The sequence below is a fragment of the Nothobranchius furzeri genome, chromosome 4 (assembly GCF_043380555.1).
Source record: "Nothobranchius furzeri strain GRZ-AD chromosome 4, NfurGRZ-RIMD1, whole genome shotgun sequence".
Taxonomy (NCBI): domain Eukaryota; kingdom Metazoa; phylum Chordata; class Actinopteri; order Cyprinodontiformes; family Nothobranchiidae; genus Nothobranchius; species Nothobranchius furzeri.
In genome coordinates, this window is record NC_091744.1 from 73476594 (window position 1) to 73495831 (window position 19238).

At 43.2% G+C, this 19238-nt stretch overlaps 2 protein-coding genes across 2 annotated transcripts; one reads left to right on the forward strand and one right to left on the reverse strand.

Annotated features, from left to right (window-relative positions):
* Nucleotides 1–4778: 4778 nt before the first annotated feature.
* Nucleotides 4779–7448, forward strand: LOC107372943 (zona pellucida sperm-binding protein 4). The gene is made up of 8 exons (XM_015941139.3): nt 4779–5465; nt 5607–5791; nt 6050–6147; nt 6220–6377; nt 6467–6659; nt 6864–7011; nt 7099–7177; nt 7260–7448. Exons 1-8 carry the CDS (start codon nt 4898–4900, stop codon nt 7349–7351), a joined length of 1521 nt encoding a protein of 506 aa, XP_015796625.2. The 5' UTR covers nt 4779–4897; the 3' UTR covers nt 7352–7448.
* A 7151-nt stretch (nt 7449–14599) lies between these two features.
* On the reverse strand, nt 14600–16840 carry LOC139069795 (general transcription factor II-I repeat domain-containing protein 2-like). The gene is made up of 3 exons (XM_070550755.1): nt 16162–16840; nt 15157–15302; nt 14600–14731 (listed from the first exon to the last, which is right to left on the reverse strand). Exons 1-3 carry the CDS (start codon nt 16787–16789, stop codon nt 14600–14602), a joined length of 906 nt encoding a protein of 301 aa, XP_070406856.1. The 5' UTR covers nt 16790–16840.
* Nucleotides 16841–19238: the final 2398 nt, after the last annotated feature.

Below are 19238 nucleotides of genomic sequence, written 5' to 3' on the forward strand. Positions count from 1 at the left end.
GTTGTTGTGTTTTATTTGTCCAAGGCAATTCAATTTCCCCCTTGGGGATTAATAAAGACAACCTTGAACCTTGAACCATGAAATTTTGATTGAGTTGTTTTACTTTAGTAGTAACTCAGAGAAGAATTTTCTAAAAACAAATTCACTTTCCACATTTTTTCTTTCCCATTTAATCTATAACTTTCTCTGAAACACATACTTTGTTCTTTAAATCAAACTGTATTATCAAGTTCAATTCTCAAGTTCTACCTGTTATTCCTAAAAAAGTAAATAAAATTTGTATTTTAGCTAGCTAGCTAGCTAGCTAGATAGATAGATAGATAGATAGATAGATAGATAGATAGATAGATAGATAGATAGATAGATAGATAGATAGATAGATAGATAGATAGATAGATAGATACTGTGGTGGAGTTTTATGTAACAAACTTGCACAAACATGGCAGGCACACAAGCTTTAGTAATGAATAGCTCCACAGTGAGGACAAAATGAAGTATGGCACTAATTCTGATGCCGGGTGCAAAGAGGTGAATATTGCTGCAATTGTACACACCCACCTCATGCATTTGAATTGCATAAAATGATCTCTAAAAAACAGATTTTTCTACATATTTTAATAAAATACATATTATGTGCCTTATAGAAAACAAAATAATTACTAGTATACCTGCATTTTAGGTATATTTCTGTAATATTGCTACATTTTACTATAAGTTTATTTTAATGCATTGTAATGTTTAGCGAACATTAAGTATATTTCTGAGACAAACTGCTTATTTTTGGTCTTAATTTAAAAATAAAATTTCCTCTGTTTTTTTATTGAAGTGCTTTATGTTTTGCACTCACAAAAATGTCTGACTTTCATACTACAATGAAAAACTTTTTGTTTTGTATTTTAATATCCTAAAATAATTTTATACCACATTCACATATGTCAAACTATTACAGATCTACTGTATCTGATATAATTACTTCATTTAGCCTGAAAAATATATAAGTGGGAATAAACCAGCTAAAATGTTCTACACCTTTAAGAACATTACTGAGTAAAAAAAAATAATGTTAAAGTTGGTTTTATTTTCACAATGGATCAGTAGCACAATAAGCCTGCCTTACATCAGAACTCAACTGATTCAAAAGTCACATTCTGACTGATTAAACTAAATCTCCAAATTTTATTTTTAGATGACGATTTACATGTTAAGTTACTATTAAAAACATTCCGACTGAACAATTTATTGTGTACTATGTGGAAGACAGGCACATGAATTCAAATAAAACCCAAGGGGTCACCAAGACCGAGCAAATAAATATATTTGTGTCATGCTGTCATCTAAAACACTGTTGTTACAACTTTGTCCTGCCAACACGGGTCATCTCATGAGGTTGTGACAAAAAAAAATCTGTTCAAATGATCTAAGCAGTTAGTTAGAAAAAAACTCACAACTGAGGAACAAGTGGCTGTTTTAAAATACTTTATAATATTAGAGGATGAAATTTTAAAACACCCAGTCTAGTCATTTATAAATGAAGGAACACACATGTATTATTTTTTGGGCTGTTCATAGCAAAATGTCACCTACAAAATGGTGCTAAGTAGGGAACCAGATGATCAAAGAGGGCCTTCCTACCGAGCCATCTAAATTTTTGCAGCATTAAAGCTGCAATGGCAAATTTGGAAAACAAATTTGCTTTCATGCATCTAAACAATATTCTAACATAGTACAGCTATAAATATGTTGTGGAGATTTAAGAAAAAGGAAACAATAATAAAGTGGTTCTCTCACATTTGTCTAAAAACCACCGCCAATAACATGTTTTGGACCGAAAGCAACTATTGGACCATCCAGTTGTCGCCGGTCAACAGAACACCACTGGTGTGAGAGGTTCGTGGCTCAATAATATCACTAAACAGCCGGCTGCTACCACTTCAACTTAAGGACAAACTACCAGAGTCCCAAAAAGAAAATCGCCATTTGAAGTCATGTAGGTCTTCCACACTAACACCGACTCCACATCGCCTAGATAGGATACAGAGTGCTCACATCCGCACAGCCCGGATTTTTTTTCTGCACGCAACCTGTTGTTTTTTCAGCCCTCTTCCCAAGGTGGTCTGCTTCGGGGTGAACTGGTCCAACACACCCACTGCCAACAGATTGGTCGGCTCAATTTCATGCTTACCATTAGGGGGAGCCTCCGAATGGTGGATAGAATCAGTCAGCGGGGTCTTCCCACTTGCGTGAGTCATCAACATTCTCTATGAAGAGGAGGAAACATCTCCTCTGACTGAAGCCATCTCTGTCTGAGGAGCGCGCGCACGCACGCACACACACACACACACACACACACACACACACACACACACACACACACACATACACACACACAACATCTCTTTTTTTTTCTGTGTCTCTCTCTGAGGAGCACACACAGAGACAGCGCTGTCAGGCTTGAGCTGCACCAGGACAGACACAGCAGTCTGGATGCAATATTAGAGTCTCCAAAAGCAACACTGCTCACGGCCGCCTTTGTTTAATTTAAGGGCAACACCGCAGACTTCTCCACATGTCGTTTGCCCAGCCTTTATGCTCAGAGATGCGCTCATTGCATCACTAATAACTTCGCACCTATTTTGGAGACGGCCCATATCTTCAGTCACGTCCACATTCCTAAGGATGTGTGGAAGGATGTGTGTAATCAACCCAGCCAGACTGAGGTGGGCTCGGGCTGACCGCGCGGAGCGGAGCCAGCTCTTGTGTAAAAGGGGCTATGGACAACAAAAGACATTTGGACCTAGAAAACGGCGACTGGTGTTTAGCACTATCTCATTTTGTACTGCATCACGGGTTTCCGGTTCCGGCAGAAACATCCCAAGGGGAGGGGTGAGTGTTCCATGACCGTGTTTGCGTTCAAAACCTAGCTTGTTTGCAGATTCGTTATGTTTCAAAGCCGCTCCCTATTCAGTACCTTTTGAGTGCCAGGGTTGATTCCTACAACGAGGGTTCTTTCACTGAATTCCTGAAGCAAACTGTCTCCTCTGGTGATGAAGTCTCATACGAACTTTCAACAACCTTCATGGCTGAATCCTAAAAATCTTCAATTTTCCAAGAATCATCAGCTGTCACAGGGTCCTCAGTGTCTGTGTTGATCACCAACCAACACGTTGGACCCTCAGAAACATCATTTACCCCTTAAATTATTCAGCATCCTTCATTTTCAAATCTGCAGAATATAATTTGAATCTTCATTACCAAACCTTCAATTACCTCATCACATTCAATTTCATTCAACAACAAACTCTAGGACCCAAATTATCTTGAGAAAGTATTGACACCAATATCAACCCAAGTCACTCGACCCCTGAAGACACCAGTAATGTAATTTTTCACACTAATGCTCTAAAAGTCCTTCTTCAGCATAGTTTGAACCTAAGAGAGCTAGTTTTTTACTTTTAGATCTATGTAGACGTTGACTTTATGGAGTGTAACTGTTTGACTTCATGCAGAATTACTTTTATTTCAAAATCCTATGTATTTTCAAAAGTGTCTGCATGTCTGTAGTCATAAACTAGAGGATTAAAGTAGCATGCCATCTGTAGTGTGATTTTCTATGGACTATAACACTGGGTCACTGGGTATTTCCTTATACCTGATTACTGCACATCTGTGTTTGCATGCACCAGTCTTTATTTACCCTTTCCCATAACTGTGAACACTCCCAACAAGCAATTTCTTCCTTACACTTAACAGCAGATAGAAAACATCAATGGAATCTAAAAACTAATATACAACAAAATGTTATGTTATGCAGATAAATTATGGTTTATGGAGATGCGATGTTGTTTCTTGGTTTCCATGTTATGATGGTAAATTTCTTAATAATCACCAGTGTGTAAATGCTGAACAGTCTATTTTCTTTTTGCTGGAGGCTGAAATGCTTTGAAATATATAAATCACTTTTTCATTTTTATTTGTTATACTAACTGTATGAATATTGAATGTTACTATAATAGCCTTTGTGTGTTTAACTGTATTTTTTTTCTATTCACTAAGTGTATGTGCTGCATTGATAAGTGAATGTTATAAATTTGGGATTAATATTCTGTTCTATTCTATTCTATTCTATTCTATGAGAGACAGTGGTAGTGTCATGTGGTGGCCTGGAGCTAAAGACAACAGTGTTAACTCATTTTTCCAGAACTGCACAGTTGGTCTAAGTATCCACAGCTGACCAGTGTTGTGAAGTACCTGTAGTACTTACATTTGATTGAGTTATAAACTGGCCAGAAAATAGATGCTATGAAAGGATTCTCTATACTTTTTTTTATCTCATGAATGTGTATTATGTTGCTCACTAAATTATGCTTGGAAAAAGTCCTCCAATAATTAGGCATTTTATTTGTGTATATGAATTGTAAACCATTTTATTTCTAAAAACAATAAAACTGCATAGTGACAACTGCCAAATGAATCACTGTGGTCTCTAAAGCAAATTATCAAAAATTAGTCCTCTAGCTTTAGCTGAGGTGCATTTTGTAAAGTTTCTGTAGAAGTTCAGAGAAAGGATCAATGTGTTTGTGACCATGCACTGGTAAAGCAAACACCTGGTGACACTTACATTTCAGAGAGCAAAGACCTTAAAAAGGTTACAGTGACCTGAATTGTAATGTCATGCTGTCATCTGACACAAAGATCACATCTGATAAGACTTGTTGAAACCACTTGTTTCAGCTCAAGAGTCAAGTGGGGTGTTGGATGTTGTTATAAAACAAATGATTGGTGATCGTTTGGACTTAGAGGAGGGGTCTGTGAGGCACCAGGCCTCGAAGGAAATAAATGCAGCTGCAGACACAAGCCATACACTTGGGGACATACCAGGTCAGACAGCTGTGAGGCCATGGCTAACCACTGGTGTGTCACAGGTTTGGCAGCAGTGGCTCTGCTATGCTGCTTAGCTGAGAAAGGAGTAGAGGCTCAGAAGGGTCAAAACCCTCAGAACCCTCAATACCCTCCATATCCTCCTGTATATCCTCCTCCTGTATATCCTCCTCCTTCTCCTCCTATATATCCTCCTCCTGTATATCCTCCTCCTCCTCCTGTATATCCTCCTCCTCCTGTATATCCTCCTCCTGTATATCCTCCTCCTCCTCCTGTATATCCTCCTCCTCCTGTATATCCTCCTCCTCCTCCTGTATATCCTCCTGTATATCCTCCTATGTATCCTCCTAAGTTTCCTCCTCAGTATCCTCCTCAGTATCCTCCTAAGTTTGATGATCAGTCTGTCAAGATTCCAAGTAATCCACCTGAAAACACAAAAATCCCTGCAATGCCCCCTGCTCCTCCTGTTACATGCGACGTGGACGCATCCGTGAGAGTCCCTTGTGGAGTTTCTGGTATCTCCGCGACTGACTGTCAGGCTAGAGACTGCTGCTATGATGGTCAATCATGTTACTTTGGAAACGGAGGTAAGTGAATCTATTTACAAACGTTTCATCCAGATTTTCCTGTCTGACCATGTAGAAAGAAGGTTGAAAAACTGTGACTGCTATTTAATTTGTTAGAATTAGACAAAAATATTTATCTTTAATCTGTCTTTCTTCCATCAGTGACTCTCCAGTGTACCAAGGATGGCCGGTTTATTGTTGTTGTGGCCAGGGACGTCACCTTACCGTACATTGATCTTGAATCAATTTCACTGTTGGGACAAGGACAAGGCTGCACAGCTGTTGACTCTAACTCAAAATTTGCCATCTACTTCTTTCCCGTTACTGACTGTGGCACTATTGCCACGGTAATTTTTTCATTACTTTTTATAAATGGTTTTTAATGGTTGAAGGTTACAATGATAGCTTATTGCCTTTGTGTGTTTACCTACAATCTTATTCTCTTCTTCCTTTTTCTCTAAGTGTGTGTGCTGCTCTAGCAAGAGAATTTTACCACTGAGGGATTAAGAGAGTCTTTTCTATTCTATTTGCTTTAGTTTGCTTGACTAAGATGGCAGTTCTTGACGGTCACTAATCCATTTTAAACTTTTACTTGTTTTGGGCAGGATGAGCCTGGAGCTATAGTCTATCAAAATAAGATGACCTCATCCTATGAAGTGGGTGTTGGACCTTATGGTGCTATCACCAGGGACAGCAGCTACGAGTAGGTGAACAGTGTAAAATTTTCTAAATAAAAACATGGACTATGCAACATAACACCAGTTGTATTCTTCAGGCTGGTTTTCCAGTGTAAGTACACTGCTACCTCCGTTGAAACCTTGATTATTGAAGTAGCCCTGGCTGAACCTCCTCTGCCGATTGCTGCTCTTGGACCCGTCAATGTTCAAATGAGGCTGGGCAATGGCCAATGTTTGACCAAGGGTTGTGATGAAGGTCAGTATGTGTTGACCAAAAAGAGATGCTGTTTGTTGATCATTTCACAATGTTTGGTGTCACAATAACTTGTGGCTTTTGTCCTACAGTGGCAGCAGCCTACACCTCGTACTATCTGGACACAGACTATCCTGTTACTAAAATACTGAGAGATCCAGTTTATGTGGAAGTTGAGCTCATGGATAAAACAGATCCTGCCCTTGTTCTGACTCTTGGTCGCTGTTGGGTAACTGCAGACCCCAACCCACACAGCTTCCCCCAGTGGGACATTCTGATAAATGGGTAAGTAAATGAACTAAAACATTAATTTCTAAACAATTTCTTGCAGAAAACTAGTTTATATATAATCTGCCTCACCTCTGTAGTGGACATAGGCAGTTGATATTTGTCTTACAATGCCTACATTCAATTGTAAAGAGAGCAATTTGTCACGTTTGTGTACTGATGACAAAATTTGTAATTGACCTAAACTTGTTCTCCATCCAGATGTCCATACGCAGATGATCGTTACCTCTCCGCACTGGTTCCAGTAGATGCCTCCTCTGGTGTGCAGTATCCAACCCACTACCGGCGTTTCATTTTCAAAATGTTCACTTTTGTAGATCAGAGCACCATGGAACCCTTGCAGGAAAATGTAATGAATGTAGTAATCAGAAAAAAATCACAGGTAAAATGAGTCTTCTGTTTTAGATTTGATTTTAAAAATGTTTGTCTTGTTTAGGTATACATTCACTGTAGCACAGATGTGTGCTCGCCAGAACTGGGTGTCAACTGTGAACCGCTATGTATCACAAAAGGAAGTAAGTGATATGGTATAAATCGGTACAAATTCAACAATTAATAATTTCGTAAAAATGACCGTGTTTCCTTGTCTGTGTGCAGAGAGAGATACCAAGGCAGCGGAACAGAAGAAGAATGCTCCAAAGGTTGTGGTTTCTTCTAAAGCAGTGATCATGTCTGCCGCTAAGCAGTAGACTGAGACAAGCTCAAGAATTCAGCTAAAAACATTTGGAAAAAGCATGAAGATTTACAACATATACTTATTAAATAATTCATGATATCAATTCAAAATGCCATCCTGTGTATTTGTGATATTTGCAATATGACAAGGTTGAATTGCTGTGATTTTTATCTCACTCGGGAAAATGAACTGAAATGGGCTGCATTTACATAAATCCTCTTTACATTTCTTTTTCTCTGATGCAATGCAAAAAAAATCACCTGAAGTAGTTTCAATTTTGAACTTAGAATGAAAATTTGGAATCAGTACTACGTAATAAAGCTGCTTAATAAAGTTGAGAGTGTATTTAGTGTTGACATTATATTAGATTTTAATTTGTTATTTTACTTTAAGTTTTTAATTAATTTTACTTCTATAATTTCAGGGGGAAAAATATTGAAAAAGTATTTTTAAAAATTGCTCTCAATACATTTGCCAAATTTGCCTAACCTAATAAAGATAATCAAAAGTTGAAAAAGAAAGGTTTAAAACTCATGAAAAATATAATAATGTAAACTAAATGGAAAAAAAAACATGACCCAACTTTGTAATACCCATTACTTCAAATACAAACACTGATGTTTTATGATTAACATTCTCTCAAAGAATTTTTTATATATAGAAATGGGTGTAAAATGTGTGAATCTTTTACAATGAATATGTGTATAAATAGTATTTGTCTGTTCTGGCATTATTGACCAATAAAAAAGTTTGAACTAACAAACTTTTAAAGATTTTCTAAAACGAGCTGTTTGAAAGAGCTGTATCAGATGTAAAATATGAGCACAGATTTAGTTTTCTTCCCAAATTTGAGATTAAGAAATATGAGATTCTGATGATAGAATCAAATGAAGCGCTAAAACAACAAGGTCCCACATTAAGATTTGTTTTTCTATAAATGCAAATGCTATTGTTATTACTTCTGCTAAAATATGACATATATTTTTTTACTAAGCAAAAAGAGGTCTGAGGCACTCAGGAGATAGAAAGTTAAAAAGCCTTTAATAATACATGGCTTAAATGGTTAAAAACTTTCTGCCAACGCGTTTCAGCCCACAGGGCCTTCGTCAGGGTTCAAAATGTTTGTAGGTGTAACGGGGTGACTCGAGCTGGGCGAGAGTTTGGATGTGGTGTGGCTTTTAACCCAAGCGCGGAGTGACTGACGCCGGGTTGAATGGACACGCTGTTTAATCTGGGAGCCGGGTGCGCAGCTGTATGGTGACACAGCTGAACACGGCGACTCCTGGTCTGAAGCTGATCTGTACGAACAGGCAGGATTCTGAGATCTGGCTGGTCTGATCTGGTTGGTCTGATCTGAACAGGCTTCGTGATCTGAGCTGATCTGGTTTGGACTCTAGGTTAAGTTCGGTGAGAACGATGACTGAGTGAGCCGGCGTTGTGCGGCACTCCCTTATATAGATTTGGCGGGTGACATGAAACGGAAGCCTGGCGCTAGGGATGTTGGGTAATGGAGTCTGAGCGGCTCTGCGGTGCCTCCCTAGAGGAGGTTGACGGCTGAGAGGGAGGTTGTGTGACAGGACCCCCCACCCGAGGGACGGCCCCAGAAGTCCCAGAGCGGCGAGCCCAGAAGTCCGTTATGAGAGAGGGGTCCAAGATGACCCTCGACGGTTCCCATGAGCGCTCCTCCGGTTCGTAATCCGCCCAGTCCACCAGGTATTGCCATCCCCTGCCACGGCGACGGGCATCCAGCAGGCGGCGCACAGCATAAACACCATCACCGCACACCCCACGAGGCGGTGGAGCGGGCACAGGGGGGGCAGCGAGAGGAGAGGTCCTGACCGGTCTCAGCTGAGAAACGTGGAAGACGGGGTGAACCTTGAGAGACCGGGGCAGGCGGATGCGGTAAGCCACGGGGTTAATGACCCTCTCCACGGGGTAAGGACCCAGAAACCGTGGGCTGAGTTTCTTGGAGCCGGCAGGCAAACACATGTTACGAGTAGACACCCACACGTTATCGCCCGGCTGAAAGGTCGGACCAGGCCGGTGGCGGCGCTTATGCTGGCGTGAGTACTCCGTGTTAGCTCGTGTGATGGCAGCCCGAGCACAGATCCAAGCGAGACGGCAACGTCGAACTAGGAGCTGGGCCGCAGGAACCTCCGTCTCCGGTTCCTGGTGAGGGAACAGAGGGGGCTGGTAACCATTACACAGCTCGAACGGGGAAAGACCAGTAGCCGAGGAGACGTGGAGGTTATGGGACATCTCCGCCCACAAGAGATGCTTTGGCCATGTGGTTGGTTGGGAAGAGGCGAAGCAGCGCAGGTACCGCCCGAGCTGCTGGTTGGCGCGTTCAGTCTGTCCATTGGTCTGGGGATGGTAGCCAGACGAGAGGCTGCTACTGGCACCAACCAGCCGGCAGAAGGCTTTCCAGAACCTGGACATGAATTGGGGCCCTCTATCCGAGACAATGTCCTGAGGGAACCCATGGAGACGGACCACCTGCTCCAGAAGGACTTCGGCCGTCTGCTTAGCGGTGGGCAGGCCGGAAAGAGCCACCAGGTGGACCGCCTTGGAAAACCTGTCCACGATGGTCAGGACGGTGTCGAGCTGGGTGACGGGAGGCAACCCCGTGACGAAGTCCAGGCCTATGTGGGACCAGGGTCTGTGGGGAACAGGAAGAGGGTGGAGGTCGCCAGCCGGGGGTTGGTTCAGAGTCTTGGAATGGGCACAGGTGGAACATGCAGCCACGTATTCATGGACATCCTTAGCCATGGAGGGCCACCACAGGGCCCGACGTAGGAACTGGAGGGTGCGGGTCTCCCCCTGGTGGCCAGCCAAACGGGAAGCATGTCCCCATGCTAGGGCCTCAGACCGGCAGGTGGATGGCACATACAGTCGGTTGGAGGGTGTGTCAGCAGGTGCGGGCTCGGTGGGAAGAACAGCTCGGATGGCGTCCTCCACTGGCCAGTGAAGGGCTGCAACGAACCTCTGGGCAGGTAAAATAGGCGGTGGTTCCTTGACGGGTGCAGATTGGGCGTGATGGCAGGAAAGGGCGTCCGCCTTCAGATTCTTAGAACCAGGGCGATAGGCCAGATGAAAGTGGTAGGATTCGAAAAACAGAGCCCACCGGGCTTGACGGGGGTTGAGTTGGCGAGCATTCTGGATATGAATTAGGTTTTGGTGGTCTGTCCATATGGTAAACGGGTCCTGGGCACCCAATAGCCACTGCCTCCACTCCTCCAGCGCCCATTTAATAGCCAGGAGCTCCCTGTCCCCCACCCCGTAATTCCTCTGGGTTGGTATGAATTTCCTGGAGAAATAGGCACAGGGGTGGAGTTTGGAGTCTGGACCGCGTTGAGATAGGACCGCCCCTGCACCCACCTCGGACGCATCCACTTCCACAATGAATGGCTTTGTTGTGTCCGGTGTCGGTACAGGATCTGCTCGGGTGCAAGATCGGCCCGGGGTCCGTCGACTGCCGATGACGTCTAAGTAGTTGATTGGCTGAACATGAACCTGACGGAATTACGTAATCACGTTACGTTGTTATCACGTTACGTTGGTCCAGGCAAATCTTTCTATTAGAAAGATGGACAACTTTTACAAAGAAATCCATCATTACCTTTTTGAAAATACACTTTTAGCATAGAGCTGCATGTATATTAGGGCTGAACGATTAACTGCATGTGCAATTAAATTGCGATGTGACAAAAGGAGATTTTCTAATCTCAAAGGCTGCAATTTGGCGGCGAGTGGTTAGCGCAATGCTAATATACATGGAAAAACCCATAGGAATGCTAATGCTAATATCGCCGATTACATTATTACAAATTATGAATTAGAAACGTGCCAAATGATTACATTTGGAGTCTAATAGAAAGTAAAAATACCATCAATCAAATAAGTACAGACAGATCCTGGCTTTAGTAAAGCCAGGAGATTTTCTAATCTCAAAGGCTGCAATTTGGCAGCGAGTGGTTAGCGCAATGCTAATATACATGGAAAAACCCATAGGAATGCTAATGCTAATATCGCCGATTACATTATTGCAAATAATGAATTAGAAACGTGCCAAATGATTACATTTGGAGTCTAATAGAAAGTAAAAATACCATCAATCAAATAAGTACAGACAGGTATTTTAGTAAAGCCAGAAAACTTTTAACTCCAGAGTTTTAGCTAGCAGCTATGAGCGTAACTGAACTACTCATGGACAAGACGTCAAAAACTCTAAACACAAAATACTTAAATAAACGGGACACACTTCTTTCCTGCAAATACAATTTCACAGGTGTTGCTAATACCTATGATTATTCAAGGGATGTGCTCAAAGAGGAGTTCAACATTATGAATAAAATAGTGTTTTATTTTACAAATACCTTTATAAACACAAACTTACGTCTTAAGAAACATTATTTTAATAACGAAACTGCTAAATTCTTTCCAACAGTATAGATGTGTAGTGTATTTTGTCCGAGTGGGTTTGCCGTACTTTGACGTCATCGGCAGTCGAAGGACCCCGAGCCGATCTTGCACCCGAGCAGATACTGTACCGACACCGGATGAACGAGGAGGGGAGCGGTCGTGAATCGGTGCACCAGGGTGCGGAATGCCTGTGTGGCCTCAGGAGTGAAACGGAAAGGGTGAGTCTGGTTGGATGACTTGGTTAAGGCAGTGAGGGGCGCGGCGATGGAACTGAAACCGCGAATAAAGCGGCGGTAGAAGTTCGCGAAGCCGAGGAAGCTCTGGAGCTGTTTTAGGGAAGTGGGTTGCGGCCACTGGGCGACAGCCTGGACCTTCTGGGGGTCCATTGAAAATCCTCTTGACGACACGACGAAACCCAGGAAGGAGATGGTCTCCTGATGGAAGGCACATTTCTCCAGTTTACAGTAGAGACCGTTCTCCAGCAGCCGGGAAAGAACGGCTCGCACGTGTGTGATGTGTTCGTCCAGGGTTCGGGAATAGATCAGGATGTCGTCAAGGTAAACAAACACCCACCGGCCCAGCATGTCCCTCAGGACGTCAGTGATTAGCCGTTGGAAAACCGCAGGACTGTTACACAAGCCAAAGGGCATGACCAGGTACTCCCAGTGGCCTGTTGGGGTGATGAAAGCGGTTTTCCACTCCTCGCCTTGTTTTATCCTGACCAAGTTGTAGGCGCTGCGCAGGTCCAACTTGGTGAATATGGCGGATTGGGACACTACATCCAGGGCGGTGGACATCAAGGGCAGAGGGTGACGGTCGCGGACCGTGATCTTATTGAGACCCCTATAGTCGATGCAGGGTCGAAGGCCCCCCTCCTTCTTTTTTACGAAGAAGAACCCCGCAGCTCCAGGCGAGGTGGAGGGTCGGATAAACCCCTGTTGGAGAGCCTCCGTTATGTACGCCTCCATGGCCTGGGTCTCAGCCGGGGATAAAGAGTACAGGCGACCCCGGGGTGGAACTGTGCCAGGCTGGAGCTTTATTTCCAGGTCATATGGTCGGTGAGGAGGAAGGGTGGTGGTAGATGTCTTTGAGAAGACCCGGGCCAGGTCATGGTAGCAGGAGGGGATCTGAGAGACATCGACATCTGGGGTTTCAGGTTCAGAGTCAGGTTGAGAAGGTACATGGGAATGACAAGCCGCTCCCCAGGTGAGCACCCGCCCAGTTGACCAGGAGATCTGGGGGTTATGACGTAAGAACCAGGAGTGACCCAGGATCAGTGGGGATAAAGGGGCTGTGATAATCAGGAACCGGAGGGTCTCAGAATGGGGAGGTACGTCCATACGGAGGTCCACCGTCTCCTGGTGGATGGGATAGGGCTGGAGAGGAGTACCATCCACGGAAATAACGGGAATGGTTCGGTGGAGAGCGGACAGGGGAATGTGTAGGCGGGCCGCCAGATCCTTATCCATGAAACAGTCCGCTGCTCCAGAATCCAAAAGCGCCTCCAGCTCAACGGGCCCCTGGGCGAGATGAAGTGTCACTGGGAGCATGGTGCGGGTCGAGGGGGTTCCGGCTGACCCAAGTAGGACCCCTCTGCTGCTGCCTACTTGGAGACGGCGTTTCCCGGCTGGGAAGGACAAGAGAAGCGCCGATGGCCTGGTGCGCCGCAATAGGCGCATAGCCCCTCCTTATAGCGCCTCTCCCTCTCCTCTGGGTTTAAGTGTCCCAGCTGCATGGGCTCATCAGTGAGTGGGCTTGCTGAGCGGGACCGATCGTTGGTTGCCGCTGCCGCGGGCTCAGCAGGTCGGCACGTAAAGAGGCGCAAATCCATTTGGAGAGCGAGGTCGGCTGCCTCGTCCAGGGTCCCGGGGGTCTCCCGTCCGATCATCCCGTCTCTGATGCGGGAGGAGAGCCCCTCCAGGTAGATCGCCTTTAGCGCATCGTCTCCCCATCTCAGCTTGGCCGCCTTGGTCCGGAACCGAGACGTGTACTGCGCTACCGTCTGGTTTCCTTGCCGGAGCTGGAGGAGTTGCGTCTCCGTTGACGTCTCGCCACTGGGGGGAACGAAAACCCTCCTGAGTTCATTCACGAACATCTCATAGTCATTGCAGACTTCCGATTTCTTATTGTGCATAGCGGCTGCCCACTCCTGAGCTCGGCCGGTGAGGAGGGAGACCAGCATCGCCACCCGGGAGCGGGGTGTGGCATATCGGTGTGGTTGACATTCGAACGTCATGGCTAACGTGGCTAACAGTCCTTCAGGTGAGCCATGCGTTCCATCCCATTTCTCCGGGAGGCTGAATATAGGTTGGTCTCGGTCTCTGGAGGTCTGCTGCTGCTGCGCAGCAGAGAGCTGGAGAACCACCGTGGCGATGGAATCCACCTTGGCGGCCAGGCGTTCCACCGTGACTTCCATCCGGTTGACCTGAGCACGCAGGTTATCAAACTCCGCTGGGTTAACTGTGGACTCAGTCATCCTGTAACGGGGTGACTCGAGCTGGGCGAGAGTTTGGATGTGGCGTGGCTTTTAACCCAAGCGCGGAGTGACTGACGCCAGGTTGAATGGACACGCTGTTTAATCTGGGAGCCGGGTGCGCAGCTGTATGGTGACACAGCTGAACACGGCGACTCCTGGTCTGAAGCTGATCTGTACGAACAGGCAGGATTCTGAGATCTGGCTGGTCTGATCTGGTTGGTCTGATCTGAACAGGCTTTGTGATCTGAGCTGATCTGGTTTGGACTCTAGGTTAAGTTCGGTGAGAACGATGACTGAGTGAGCCGGCGTTGTGCGGCACTCCCCATATAGATTTGGCGGGTGACGTGAAACGGAAGCCTGGCGCTAGGGATGTTGGGTAATGGAGTCTGAGCGGCTCTGCGGTGCCTCCCTAGAGGAGGTTGACGGCTGAGAGGGAGGTTGTGTGACAGTAGGTCGTCTCACTTCCTTGTAAAGAAGGCCAATCAGTGACACCTGCTGAAGTTGGGCAGGTAGACAGCATCATGACTGGATGACCAGTATCGCACAAAAAAACTCTTACATTCTGAAAAAACCTGTTATAAGGAGAAATACTCACAAATGTTAAATTACCTCTGAGAATTGAGAAACAGGAAAAGTAAGTACAGTAAATACAAACTTAAAGACAAACAGTACAAATATAGTAAGAAAACATATAATTACAAAAACAGAATTACAAAAAAGGAACAAAATCCAATTCTCCATTAAGACCTGAAAATGTGTAGCTTTTAATGTATACATACAAAATGGTTCTCTTTGCAAGAGTTTTTTCAGCCTATCACCTCCTCTAATTGAATGTTTTATATGTTCAATCCCTGTAATTTTAAGAGAGTTGCAGCTTCCTGCATCTTTATAATGCAGTGCCATAGGGTATAGAGGATTACCAGATCTGATTGCTTGTTTGTGTTCTGCAAGTCTTTTAACTTACGTTTAGTTCTCCCAATATAGAAGCAGCCACATGGACATTCTAGTCTGTAGACCACAAATGAAGTATTGCAATTGATGAATGAACCAACGTTAAAGGTGCGTCCTGAGAAAATATCAGCAAAACAATTAGTATTAGTCATGTTGTCGCAATGAACACAGTTTCCACATTTATGGTTACCTTTTCGAGTTGAGAGCCAAGTGTTTTGTTGCTCTAGAGCAGGGGTGGGCAATTATTTTTTCCATGGGGCCACATGAGAAACAGAAAATATTGTGGAGGGCCAGGCCAAAAGGCTGAAGTCAATTGTGCATAATATTAATGGTATTTCTTTATAAAAAGCAGTAAATACCATTGTTTTTTCAAGCTGGTAAGAGTAGACTATATGTTATAAATGAGCAAAAAGGAAAAAGTGAGGTTGGCTTGCAAAAATGTGATTTATTCGAATTTCCCAAGGCAATGGTAAACAAAGTGTGCGAATTTGGTTTTTGTTAAACATTTGTGACTTATATTAGTTAACAGTTTCAGTCACATTCACTGCAAAACACATTTTGAGTTTCAAATATTGTTGGAAAGAGGTTCTTAGCATTCTACAGACTCACAGTATTGTCTGTAAAATAAAATCACTGAACTGAGAAAGAGGTTTTAAAAAAAAGTGTCTCAGTTCACTGCTAGTTGCCTACATTTGTGGTCCAAACACCTTATTTCGTGTTTTTAAGTGATTTTTTTCTTATTCAGTGAGAGAAATCTAGTCTCTGCTGGGCTTAAACAAGTGCATCAAAGTCAGGTTGAATGTCTGAGGTGGAGATGCGAAGCACAGCTGACAAATGATCATCAGTGAGAGAGGATCTATACCTGGATTTTGTAAACTTCATCATTGAAACTGTTTGTTCACAAATGTAGGTAGAGCCGAAGAGAACTAACATCTTCTGAGCATGTCTCCTCAGGTTTGGAAAGTTCTCCTCCTCAAGAGAAGAGTAGAAATCCAGCAGAGATCCTGACTTCAAGTGCTCTGCCAGTACTGCATCAGACTGCAGGTCAATGAGTTCCAGCTGCACATCACTGGGTGCATTATCCACACTGCAGGTAAAGGGAGAGGAAATCATGTGCATTTCATCCTCGATTGTTCTGAGATCTTCAAAACGCCTTGAAAACTCACCATGTAATGCTCCTAACATGGATGAGTGCCTGCTGAGGTGATCAGCTGATGGTGTGACTTCGTTCAGGGTTTGCATGTCAGTGAGAGTGTTGCTCTCCAGTTGACTTGAAAGAAACTGCAGCTTTCTCATGAAGGCCTTCACGAGGCTGTGCATTTCATGAACAAAAAGGCCCTTGCCTTGCAGTTTGGTGTTCAGTTCATTCATCAGTGCAGTCACATCAACAGCAAATGCAAAATCTGCCAACCAATCCTCATCTGAGAGCTCTGGAATGTCTTTGCCTTTCCTCTCGCAAAACTCTCGAATCTCTGCTTTCAAGTCCCAAACCCTCTTCAGCACTTTCCCCAGGCTGAGCCATCTGACAGCTGTGTGGTAGCCGATGTCACTATGCTCAGTCTCATGCTCCTCCAAAAGAGCGACAAACTGTCTGTGATTCATTGCCCGCGCCCTGATGAAGCTTATTATTTTAGTAACAACATCAGTAACATGGTTGATTTTTAGCACTGACTTGCACAACACATGTTGGTGTATAATACAATGCAAAAACACCCATTTTTGATCTGCATGGGTTAGGGTTAGGGTTAGGATTATTTTTGCTGTGGTCTGGGTCAGAATCAGAACTACTTCAATTTCATTCATAGTATGAACAATACTAACAAAAGTTTGAAATGTAGCTTAGATTTCTCCACATTTGGAATTAATTTCCTAGACCTGAAAATCTCAAAAAATGTGAATGGAGATTTACACACTTCTATTTTTAGAAAACAAACTCACTGCAAAACAATCCTTAGAGCAGACAGCTTCCATCCATCATGCTTAATAAACAACATTCCTACTGGTCAGTTTCAAAGACTTGGACATATTTGTGACACAGAAGAAGAATTTGAAAAAAATGCTACAGATATGTGCCAGAGATTTAAAACAAGAGGCTACCAGCAAATAACTATACTCAAAGCGTATAATAAGACTAAAAGCCTTCCAAGAGAACAACTATTGGTTCCTAAACATAAGAATCAACAAAGATCAGATGGTGTTTATTTTGTGACACAATTCAGTGATCAAGCCAACAAGATTAGATCTGCTCAGTCTTCTTGATCCCCAGTGAGTCGTGGCGGATGGCTGCTTATACTGAGCCAGGATCCTCTCGAGGTTTCTTCCTGTTAAAGGGAAGTTTTCCTCTCCACTGTTGCTGCATGCTTGCTTAGTATGAGGATTAGTGTAAAGTCACTGACACTAGTCAGTGGCTCGATGCAATTTGCTGGGTTCCTTATATAGGAAACTTTTTTCTGATTGGCTTAATGAATTGACCTGTATTGGAATGTTTATTGTGTGAAGTGCCTTGAGATGACGCTTGTCATGATTTGGCGCTATATAAATAAATTTGAATTGAATTGAATTAAAAAACTGGGACTTACTAAAAAGTGACAGTACTCTTAGGGAATCTCTCCCATAGATACTCCTACTATCAGCTTCAGACGAGCTCCAACGTTAAATGATCAGCTTGTTCAAAGTCACCTTCCTACAGCAACAAAAAACTTGGCTCTCAACTCGAAAAGGTAACCGCATAAATGTGGAAACTGTGTTCATTGTGACAACATGACTAATAATAATTGTTTTGCTGATATTTTCTCAGGACGCACCTTTAACGTTGGTTCATTCATCAATTGCAATACTTCATTTGTGGTCTACAGACTAGAATGTCCATGTGGCTACTTCTATATTGGAAGAACTAAACGTAAGTTAAAAGACTTGCAGAACACAAACAAGCAATCAGATCTGGTAATCCTCTATACCCTATGGCACTGCATTATAAAGATGCAAATCATGGAAGCTGCAACTCTCTTAAAATTACAGAGATTGAACATATAAAACATTCAATTAGAGGAGGTGATAGGCTGAAAAAACTCTTGCAGAGAACCATTTTGTATGTATACATTAAAAGCTACACATTTTCAGGCCTTAATGGAGAATTGGATTTTGCTCCTTTTTTGTAATTCTGTTTTTGTAATTCTGTTTTCTTACTATATTTGTACTGTTTGTCTTTAAGTTTGTATTTACTTACTTTTCATTTTTCTCAGTTCTCAGAGGTAATTTAACATTTGTGAGTATTTGTCCTTATAATAGGTTTTTTCAGAATGTAAGAGTTTTTTTGTGAGATACTGGTCATCCAATCATGATGCTGTCTACCTGCCCAACTTCAGCAGGTGTCACTGATTGGCCTTCTTTAAAAGGAAGTGAGAGGACCTAAAAACATTTTGAGCCCTGACGAAGGTCCTTTGGGCTGAAACGCGTTGGCAGAAAGTTTTTAACCATTTAAGCCATGTATTATTAAAGGCTTTTTAACTTTCTATCTCCCGAGTGCCTCAGACCTCTTTTTGCTTAACATTCATCTGGATCCCTTGGCTGAAGAGCACCAGTGGGAGTTCCAGATAATTTTTTACACCCCTGCAGTACTTCCAGCATTTTTTCTACATTTTTCTATTTTCTTTTATCATTTTACATAATGTTGTATATTTTATGCACATTTATGTGTAGTTATTTTAATCTTGATGCACTGATAAACAGAGAAACATGGCCAGATGTGTTTAAGGTCATTCACTGACAAACCATTTCTTACTTGTTTTTGGAAATTATTGGTCATTCTGAGGTTAACATGCAAAATGTGAAAATTGTTTCCCACACCTATCTCCTGCATTAGCTTCTGATAGAAAATAGACGGTAAAATGCTTCGATTAGAAAATCCTGACAGATCTTCGTCACACTGTCACCTAACATTCATGGACTCACCCATCTTGACTGGTAACATTAAGGCTATACTGTAAATAGATCAGCATTTTATCATCCTCATCAAATAGCATGATTCTGAGGTCTCATGTCCAGACAAGAC